Source organism: Salmo salar, chromosome ssa02 (genome assembly GCF_905237065.1).
Source record: "Salmo salar chromosome ssa02, Ssal_v3.1, whole genome shotgun sequence".
Classification (NCBI taxonomy): domain Eukaryota; kingdom Metazoa; phylum Chordata; class Actinopteri; order Salmoniformes; family Salmonidae; genus Salmo; species Salmo salar.
Genome location: NC_059443.1, coordinates 61,910,943 through 61,921,778, shown reverse-complemented (window position 1 = coordinate 61,921,778; position 10,836 = coordinate 61,910,943). Strand labels below are relative to the sequence as shown.

The window sequence follows — 10,836 nt, the reverse complement described above, 5'->3', positions numbered from 1 at the left end:
TAGTAAATTTTATTATAGACTATTCATGTTGAAATTACAGCCTAGTCTTACTCGTGTTGTAAATTGCTATAAACATATAATGGGGCCTATCGTTTGATCGTTTTTTTGTTTGGATTTGGATTGCAGTTTATGTATCCCCTCAACTTGTATTATACCATGTTTTACTCTTTTTCTGTCCAAATTGTATTTTGTTATTATGGAATAGCCTTTATGTAGCCTATGGTGGTGATATGGAATGGGAAACTTGCTTTCCTTTCCTGCTTCTTCTAGTGAAGTGTTGCGTGGCTTCAGCATTATCCCTGTGTTTGTGACGGAAAAGGACCTGCCCCCTCCCAGCGGTGAGGAGAGGAGGGGATGGAAAGGGTGGGGTGGGTGGGTGCCGTTGTCATGGCAACAGATTAAGGTCAAAGATATTTTAGACAGCTCTATTAGCACGTTTTGCTCCTGCGGATTAGCACCCACTCGGGATTATTTGATATGGGTGGTGGCAGCAGGGATGTGCGATGGTTTGACTGAGGTTAGTGTGTTATCAGTCTCGTTTTGTCATGACAAAGATACGGACCGGTGCAAAGATACAATGTATTCAGAGTGAGAGATCATTGCAACTTTTTTGCACTTAGTGTAGGTAGCTACTTTCCCGGCACTGCGTCACTCGTAGGTTGAGTGTCCGCAACAGAACTTCAAACTGTAGCGAGTGGATAGTGATACGCGCGTGCATGTGTTTTTGTACGGGAAAGAGAGTCAGGAGTGGGGAGAAAGAGGGACGTAACGTTAGATGTGTGCCACCTGACTGCCTGCAGATGCCTTTGCAGCACCAGGGAATGGACCTTCCAAGGGATGTAGGATACATAATACATTTGCGGGGGAAATGCCAATGGATTTTTTTTTTGAACAATGCGTGTCCACGGCTACATATCGACATCTTTTCAAAACAAATGATGTAGCATGTTAGTTTGTGTACTAGCGACAAAAGTGCGCACAGGACTATTATGCAGTCAACACTGCGGCTGCAGCAGGGAGCTACTTGAATTCTCAAATAGTTTTACTAAAGCGACGGGATCCCTGCCGACCACAAGAAATGCTGCAGGCTTTTCCACAATGACAGTGGCTGTGTCCGGCGTTTCATTCCCATCTAGGGATAGGACGAATGTTTGAATAAAGAGTGTTCTGTCAAGCAAACGATCTCTCTTTTAACGTCTACAGAAGTCATCATCAAATCCAATATGTTTTGCTGTTAAAGGATCGATCAATCAATCATCAAGGACATCGATCAAGATGGAAAGCGAGGTTTTTCCCCCCCATCTAGAGCAATTTATGCTCAGCCCGCTTGTCATTTGGGTAAGTACCCTTCTACATGTTAATGATGTAGCTATGATAAATGTCCTTGGCGTTGATTTTCCTATTAATAAGCAAATAATTATGTTTTTATTTTTTGTTTTGTTCAGGTGAAGACATTTGGGCAAAACGATGGGAACATGACATTGGATTATTCCGAGTTACTGGATGGGGTAGTTTTGAACAAGATCATGATTCGAATGTAAGTTCTGTCTGTTTTGTTTTGTTTAGTTGCACATTTTGCCCTATGCACTGCAGCCAATAAGGAAGTTGGCTCTGTGCCGGCCTGGTGTAGCCTAATCCAAGTTAATGAGCAGCACTGTCCAGATAAAACAGTTAGTGTAGCTGGAATTTGACACATTTCGACCTAGTAGCCCATGTCAATGATTGACTCATCAACCGCTTCTGCTCATCTGACAGCAAGCTACAATGTTGCTCATAATGTTGCTGTGATCATCCATGCTAATAACGAGAGAATTTACATAATAATAGGCTATTTCACTTGGTTGTATTTTGACTATAATCTGAGTGCCAGTCTCTCTGCTATCATGCTAACTCCTTGTCAGTCATTGTCATGTTTGGCGTGACAATGACATCAGTGGAGATAGGAAGAGCACAGGCAATTTTGACTCCATTTTGGCATGATATAATTAGAGTGAGTTCTGCTGCCAACTTCATGCAAAAAAAAATGTATGTACAAAGTGATATAACACTTAACCTGTTTGTACTCCAGTCCTCTCAGAATTTAGATGCATTTTGGGAATGCTATTTTTAGAGCTCTGAGTTGTGCTGGGTTGGTTAGGGTCATTCTGCCAGACATTTTGTGTTTTCAGAATGAAGTTGTGTTCTTGTCTGTTTCTGCGTGTAGGCTAGTGGATACAGCTGTTACTAGTACAGCACAGAGCTGCTGAAGTTCTTGTTGACTAGTCGATGCTGCACTACAGTGTGTGCTTTGTCACTCGCTCGCTCTGAAGGAGCTCTTTGTCGTCTATCTGTCTCGGTCAAGAATATGTACTGTAACATTTCTAATTGGTTTCCAGAAAAGGTCGAGCCTGAGTCCCAGATGACTTCGTGCAGTCTTTCCAGCTCCATTGCTGATGTGACAATGGCAGCGACGAAGTTGACAAGACATTACAAAACAGATCTGGGACACAATAGGTTTTTGTGTGAAGTCCATAGCCATCAAAGTCTTAAAGGAAATCTTCAAGAGCTTATTGAGTAGCTTATTGTTGGGGTACCTTATGGCTGGGAGAATTATCATCATCACCTACCTAATCATCACAAAACGATGACCCCTCTGATAGACAGTCATTAGTGTGGCTGGGGGTTTGTTAGACCCAGGCTGTCCAATGAAAAGGCACTATAACCCCATAGAACAACTTTTATTATGGGTAGACATAGCCTAGTTCTGAACCTGAGGTACCGGACTTTTTGGGTGTATAATATCAATATCTCGGACTAATGTTATGTTTGAAGGGACCCAAATAACTTGAGGTTTAAAAATATATATATCCTGTCTTCTTGGGGACAAGAGCATCTGTCACAGTCTGGCTAAAAAAACAATACACCCCCCCCCCCCCACACACACACACACACACATACACACACACACCACACACACTAATTACACACACTCACACACACACACACACAATGCTGGGGCCTGCCGGTGGGTTAGGTTTAGGATAATCCCTTGGATTGCATGGAGACCCTCTGGATTAGGGGCTTGTTGATAGTGTTTAGTTTTATGTGGAGAGCGAGACAGGCGGCAGGGAGGGAGACAGTAGTGGCTCAGAGACCTACAGGAGACTGTGGGGTCATCCTCATTAGGGCTCACAGTAGTGAAACATTTTGCAACGGGAATCGAACATTTGTGTTTCTTATTGGACCAGTTCAGGTAGTCCCTCCCTGTTTTGGAATGTTTGCTTCCATTTGCTGCCTAATGAATACAACCATGGACAGATACCAGGGTACATCCTATCTGTTACAGGAGGCTGAGCCCAAATAGGTTTAGGTCACTGTGTCAGTCAGATTGCCAGTCGTTAGGGAAATTGAAATGGCTGGGAAGGGAGTGGATGAGTGAAGGGAGGACGCTTTTAGGTGCTTGAGTGGAGTGTTGCTAGCCTGGTCCCAAATCTGTTTGTGCTGTCTTCCCAACTCGCACGTGTCAAGGACCATATGATTTAGAAACACAGAGCAAACAGATCTGGGACCAGGCTAGAGTGGAGCAGGCTGATGCTATGGCTAGAGAGCAGCTACCATTTGGCTGTGAATTCATCATGCCATGAGCCTGACAGAGGGAATGATGTAATGGGGCAGAAAAAGAGGGAAAAACAGAGAGCGAGAGCTAGAAGCAGGTTTGATGGGAGTTAAAGCCAAGTTTAGCCAGATGTACTATATCTTTATAGCACTTGGCTTACCACATAACTCACCACCTCTTTGGCTGTAGAAATAGAATCTAATACGTCTTAGAAATAGCATTTTTATGTAATGTCATTTAATTTCCTTCAGTAATCACAGAGGTAACACTTTACCATCTTTGTGACTGTAGCTGAAATACGTTGTTGTAATTAAGTTGCTATAACGTTATTATAATGTTTTCATTCTCCTCAGAAATCCCAAAGCGTCTCTTCAGAGCGTCAACAAAGTGAACAACGACCCCAGTCAGAGGATTCTGAACCTGACCGTTCTCATCCGTCAAATCAAAACCTATTACCTAGTGAGTTACAGTTATGGATGTTCTCTCTTAGCGAAGTTTCCATCATTAAACATTCCTCCCTTTTATACTGTATGGAACATTTGAGTTTGAAAGATTGGAAAGTCAAACCACATTCGTTCTAGGGAAGGGACACGCACACACACACACACGCACGCACACACACAGTCTAAAGAAATGCATGATGGGAAGGGTTAATACCCTCTAAGTGAGGAGAGCAGCTCTCTGCACATCTGGCCCACGGCCCTGGCCTGATCTGGTCGGTCACCAGGCCACCCACCAGACTGTCAGCCAGGCTCTTCTTAAGACGACTGCCCTAAATATCACCACATCCACCATGTAAACATCTGTGCAATCAGTGTGTGTCGCTAGGCAGGCTACAGCAATGCCTGTGCCAGTCCTACAAGGCTTTGGAATGACCCATTTGGGTGGGATCACGACAGAGAACGAGAGAGTCCCTCTCAGTCACGACTGTCTGTCTAATGCTGCGGTTTGGATGAAAGCAATTGTAGTAATTAAAAACAGAGCAATTATACAGACATAAGATCAGTAGGGATTGGGAAATAGAGAATTAAGGTATTCTTCCAGTGGGTTAGAAAATATAGTACAGTGTGAATGTGTGATAGCCGAGACATACTTTAATATTGTTATATTTCCAGTATGGAGATCATTTTGAAACAGAATGTATTTAGCTAGGTTTTGTTGTTGTTGTATGTAACACAATTATTGTAGTGTCTGTATTTATTTACAGGGCATGCATTTGTACAAACCCTCATCATACAGCACACATAGTGTATCATTACAGTATATCATCTAGAAAAATACATGAAGACTGATAGTCTTTTGAAATGATATTGTCGTAGTTTATATATAAAGGATCTGTGGTGTGTTTACCACGGTTGAGTACCAGTTCAATCTCATCATCGCAGCAATCTACTTTCCCAAGGGTTTGATTTGGACTCCAGAGGGACAGTTCAATCACTTCTAATTCTTGCTCAGCAAAAAAAACAAATAGGAAAGAAACACCAAGGACATTCAAGATATCTAATGAATTCCCCTCAGAATTCCCTATGGGCCCTGGTCAAAAAGGAGTGGATTGCAATTTGGGAGGTATGCTAAGATGGCAAATGAAGACGGCAGCTCTCCTCTCTCTCTCTGCAGTAATGTAGGCTACAATGCTTGATCAAGAGATGAAATGGTGTCTGTTTCCCAGACACTATCATTTCAGGACAGATTCAAATTCTGTCATATTTAGACATAATTATTTTGGGATGGAATTGGCCTAGTTTGTGTTAGTCTTAGATTTGTGCATTTTGTGACAGGATTTTTAAAGATATCTTTTTTTGTCATATTCAGCTGCAACGTTGCAGCTGTAATCTCTACGTCAAATGTATCAAAGTCTTATTTTGTGTGTAGTGCACCAATCACTGGTTGAAGAGATGATTTTATCTCAACTCTATAAACCGCAATCCAAAAAATTTGACTTCACTTCGTAATCAGATTTTAGCTCGAGGGGGAAAGCAAAGTGACCCCAGAGCCCAGTCCCTTGAACATTCCTCACTGGAAATGGGTCGCGGTCACTGGAAAAATTGACTGGTTGGTTGGATGGCAGTGGTGGATTTTACTGCATCACAGCTGCATGGCTAGCCAGACTGGAACTCTCTTACTAGGGACTTTACTAATTGTTTCCTGGACTAAAGAGGGGCCCTGGTTTTCTCAATGGGAAATTAAACATTGCATTACACATTCACACCACATTAGCCTAGCTAGCCACTGTAGCGACCAACAAACAGACATGGGTTCGAATAGTATTTAGTGTCTTTCCAATACTTTCACTGTGCTTGATTGAGCTTACCCTGGCACAATGGAATAGTCCCTAAAGTGCAAACCCCGCCCACCTGGCACTCGACGCAGGCTAAATAAAATGTGCTACATATTTGAAAGAACATTTTATTTGAACTCAGGTCTGGTCAACAATTCCCCAGACTGGAAAGTGCCTTGGCACCACTGGCATTATAGGCTGAAAGGGTTATGCATAAAGAAGAACCAAAGAAACTGCCCGTTTCTTACAGCCATTCTGGTCCCTCTCCATCTGTTGGCACCAAGTGTACATATTTAAATGCCTGACTATACATACACATCCTTACTCATTCAGATAGCATTGGCCAGATCCCAACAGTGCTTTTTGTCCTTCTGTCTCACGCTTTCATTGTCCTTTTCTGTACCCATCCTCCCTTTTTCATCCCCCCTTTTCTCTTTCCTAGGAGACTCTGAGGCAGCTGATCATGATGCCCTTACCCAACGTGTTGGTGCTTGGCAAGACTCCTCACTGTGGTATGTTTGCCCACCATGCCCACACCGTTTTACATTCTGTTGAGAAACCCAAAGGGAGAGCAGTACACCCTTTAAATTCTACTGGTGGCCATTGAATTCTATGTGAATGTCACGGCAGTTTGAATGATCGGACCAACGCGCAGCATGGTTGTGGTTCCACATACTTATATTTATTGTGAAACGTTGCAAAACACCAAATACAAAAAAAAAAAACCGTGACGCAGAGAGGAAAACACACTACTCAAAAGATAATCACCCACAAAACAGGAAGAGAAAAACCCCTACTTAAATATGATCTCTAATCAGGGGCAACGAGGATCAGCTGCCTCCAATTAGAGATCAACCCAAACAATGCCAACATAGAAATAGAAAAACTAGAACTTAAACATAGAAATAGAAAACATAGAGCAAACACCCCCTGTCACATCCTGACCTTCTCTACCATAGAAAATAACAACTTACTATGGTCAGGACGTGACAGTGAAGTACAGTACTACTTTAGTTCCACAGATGTAGAATCTTCGTTTGATCACCCTGTTGTTGCTGAAAATGTCAAACTTTTATTGTACTCAATGTTTAAAAAGGCTTTTAAAGTTGGTAATATCCACTTTAAAATGTCAGACTTTATTTGCCCTAACAACATTTTTATCAACCCCTACAAAAATGTTCATAAATTATAATCCACACAATAATTCAAATTTCAGGATTCTTTTCCTTCTTTGAGAAAGTGGTCAAATGAAGATCCTACCTCTAGACTTGGTTTGCCAGTCACACACATCTGTTGAGAGACTAGAAATACCAACTGTATCTGTGCTGCATAGTTAAGTACAGTTTGTAAAGATGATTGACACCATCTTAGAGTTTTCAGTATCATCCTTCCATTTGTTGTCCATGACATACCATGACATAATATAATTATTCATATGAGTAAACTGAACACAAACCAGACCAGTTCATTTGCAACGCTGCCCTATAAGTTGACCTCAAAACTCCTGTAAGACAGACTTTGAGGGCCTTCGCTGTCTGTGTCTTCAGCAGATGTGTAATTCAATAGCACACCATCAGTCTGATAGATGTGCTAGCCTTTGTGACAGTCTCTGGCCTGATGAGTGACCTAAATTCACACAGCAGCCTGCCTCAAGTTAGACTACATCTGAATCTCCTTTAATCATTGACTTTAATCTGAATTTAATGTGGGGGTTGTATTTTTGGGGTTTTCTCCTCAGCGCAAAGTCTGGAGGAAATGAAGAAATTACTTCTTCTCTTATTGGGCTGTGCTGTCCAGGTAGGAGGAGTTGGAGGGGTGTGTGTAGTTGTGTGTCACTGTGTGTGTGTGTGGGGGGGTGCGCCTGCTTGCTTTTGTGTGTCTGAAATTCAAATGGAAAGGTATTGTTTTAGCTAGCTCATAATTAAGGGTTTGAGGGGGACCCCTGTTTCACCTCACCAACAGGATGTCCGTCCCCCAGGCTAGGCTACACACACTCATTAAGACCCTAATCTACTATACCCACTCTGTGTTTTCAGTGTGAGAAGAAAGAGGAGTACGTCGAACGCATCCAGACCCTCGACTTTGACACGAAAGCAGCAATAGCTGCTCATATCCAAGAGGTACAGTATCTCGTTCCACGTTGCGCTTGTCCCTGGTCTGTGCATGACAATGACAGCAGTAGAGGCGGCAAGACAGATCTGGGACTCAGGCTAGCTTGTTCTACATTCAGTAACATGCATATTTCTCTTATGTTGGAGTATTAGTCATTGAGGACATGACAAGGGCAGGCTAGCCATTTGCAAACTGTTTATAGCGGCATGCACCAAACAGTGTTGTGATTTAAATAATTATGTTTTTTTTAAAAGCATTACAAACATTAATTTTACAATAATCCGTTAAAGGTCCTATATGACCACAGGGCTGTTAGTAATAAACAGCAACATAATAAATCAATTTAGCATGTGTGAATACATTTTACATGTGGGTGGTCCCGGGAATCAAACCCACTACCCTGGCATTACAAGCACCACACTCTACCAATTCAGCTAAAAAGGACTATGTGGTTAGCTTTATACCACATTTATCCCAGATTTATTTATTAAGGAGAACAATAATACCTTCATAGTATTTAGTTCATATGAGAAATTACGTAATTATTTCCCTCAGGTAATAGAAGTTCACATGGAACTTAAGGTCATAGGTCATTTTGTAATTTTTATTAGGATCCACATTAGCTAACGCCGTAACGCTAGCTAATCTTCCTGGGGTCCAACACCAACTAGCAAGACATTACAAACAACCACAATCAAGACTTCACAAACATTCAACAAGTAGACAATACAGATAATTAAAATACCTGACAGGAAACACATTTAACATTCAGTTGATGCATTAGATGTTCTTTTATTTTTTTCTTGAAGGTGGATTTACTTTTTGCCTGAAAAATATGGATTGGTAAAGAATTTCATTCAGCTATGGCTCTATATAAAACTGTAGATTTAAAGCAATTTGTCCTTGGCTTGGGTTGTTTTAGCTGCCCTGAATTTGCCTGTCTGGTTTGGTGGTTATGCGTGTTGCTAATATGTAATAACTGGACTGAAAAATTCAGTGTTTTTAAAAAGAATATAACATTCCTAAAGAAAATCAGAAGACTGGATAGTAATTTGTTTTGAACGTGAAGCCATGAGAGATTCTGATGCATTTGTATAATATTCCTACGGATAGAGCAATGAAGAGATAATCTGGCAGTCCTGTTTTGAGCCATTTGGAGCTTTTTTAGATCTTTCTGTGCTACAGATGACCATATAACTGGACATAAGTCTAAGGGTGATAAAACCAGGGATTGACCATATAACTGGACAGAAGTCTAAGTGTGATAGGACCAGGTATTGACCATATAACTGGACAGAAGTCTAAGTGTGATAGGACCAGGGATTGACCATATAACTGGACAGTACTCTAAGTGTGATATAACCAGGGATTGACCATATAACTGGACAGTACTCTAAGTGTGATATAACCAGGGATTGACCATATAACTGGACAGAAGTCTAAGTGTGATAGGACCAGGGATTGACCATATAACTGGACAGTAAGTGTGATAGGACCAGGGATTGACCATATAACTGGACAGTACTCTAAGTGTGATAGGACCAGGGATTGACCATATAACCGGACAGTACTCTAAGTGTGATAGGACCAGGGATTGACCATATAACTGGACAGTACTCTAAGTGTGATATAACCAGGGATTGACCATATAACTGGACAGTACTCTAAGTGTGATAGGACCAGGGATTGACCATATAACTGGACAGTACTCTAAGTGTGATAGAACCAGCGATTGGCCATATAACTGGACAGTACTCTAAGTGTGATAGGACCAGGGATTGACCATATAACTGGACAGTACTCTAAGTGTGATATAACCAGGGATTGACCATATAACTGGACAGTACTCTAAGTGTGATAGGACCAGGGATTGACCATATAACTGGACAGTACTCTAAGTGTGATATAACCAGGGATTGACCATATAACTGGACAGTACTCTAAGTGTGATAGGACCAGGGATTGACCATATAACTGGACAGTACTCTAAGTGTGATAGGACCAGGGATTGACCATATAACTGGACAGTAAGTGTGATAGGACCAGGGATTGACCATATAACTGGACAGTACTCTAAGTGTGATAGGACCAGGGATTGACCGTATAACTGGACAGTACTCTAAGTGTGATAGGACCAGGGATTGACCATATAACTGGACAGTACTCTAAGTGTGATAGGACCAGGGATTGACCATATAACTGGACAGTAAGTGTGATAGGACCAGGGATTGACCATATTACTGGACAGTAAGTGTGATAGGACCAGGGATTGAATCACCTGATTCAGTGTGCTAGATGTTACTTACTCTGAACAGGTCACGAGCAATGCAAACTAAATGAAAAGGCTTTCGGATTCCCCAGGAACGAATACCAAAGGAACATTCTAGCACGTGTTGTCTTGTCTGCGTGACAACAGTGCACAGCACGATCATCAAGCGCTTATTGGGAACAGTGCAATGAAAAATGAAAAACTGTCATTGCATTGCCAGTCTTCCATTGTAGCCAATCCAGTCACAGAGGCACTCCTACTTGGTTGCCAATAACATGGTCCAAACATTGTCATTTGAAACATGTGCTAAGTGTTTCGCAACATTAAAGGATGTGTCTAATAACACACATAGATATTGCTAAAAGACCTGCACAGTATTACACTATACTTGACTAGTCACACAAACATGTTTTAGAGTCATTTATTATGAAGTGGTACCTATGTACAGTATCATTCCACGTACTGCTTTGAGATACATATATGTGGAGAATGGAGTGAATGGAATGGCGTCAACCCATGTGTTTGGTTTATTTGATCAAATTCCACTCATTCTGCTGCAGCCTTTACCACGAGCCCGTCCTC

At 41.6% G+C, this 10,836-nt stretch overlaps 1 protein-coding gene across 2 annotated transcripts in view; it reads left to right on the top strand.

Moving 5' to 3' along the window:
- Positions 1-413: 413 nt before the first annotated feature.
- Positions 414-10,836, top strand: part of LOC106588822 (girdin) — a 28,814-nt gene continuing 18,391 nt past the window's right edge. For both annotated transcript variants that reach the window (XM_045707256.1, XM_014178283.2), the window contains exons 1-6: positions 414-1,338; positions 1,446-1,537; positions 3,949-4,054; positions 6,316-6,385; positions 7,612-7,670; positions 7,910-7,993. In XM_045707256.1, the coding sequence (XP_045563212.1) occupies positions 1,276-1,338; positions 1,446-1,537; positions 3,949-4,054; positions 6,316-6,385; positions 7,612-7,670; positions 7,910-7,993 (474 nt within the window). In that variant the 5' untranslated portion in view covers positions 414-1,275. The remainder of the gene's footprint in view (positions 1,339-1,445; positions 1,538-3,948; positions 4,055-6,315; positions 6,386-7,611; positions 7,671-7,909; positions 7,994-10,836) is intronic.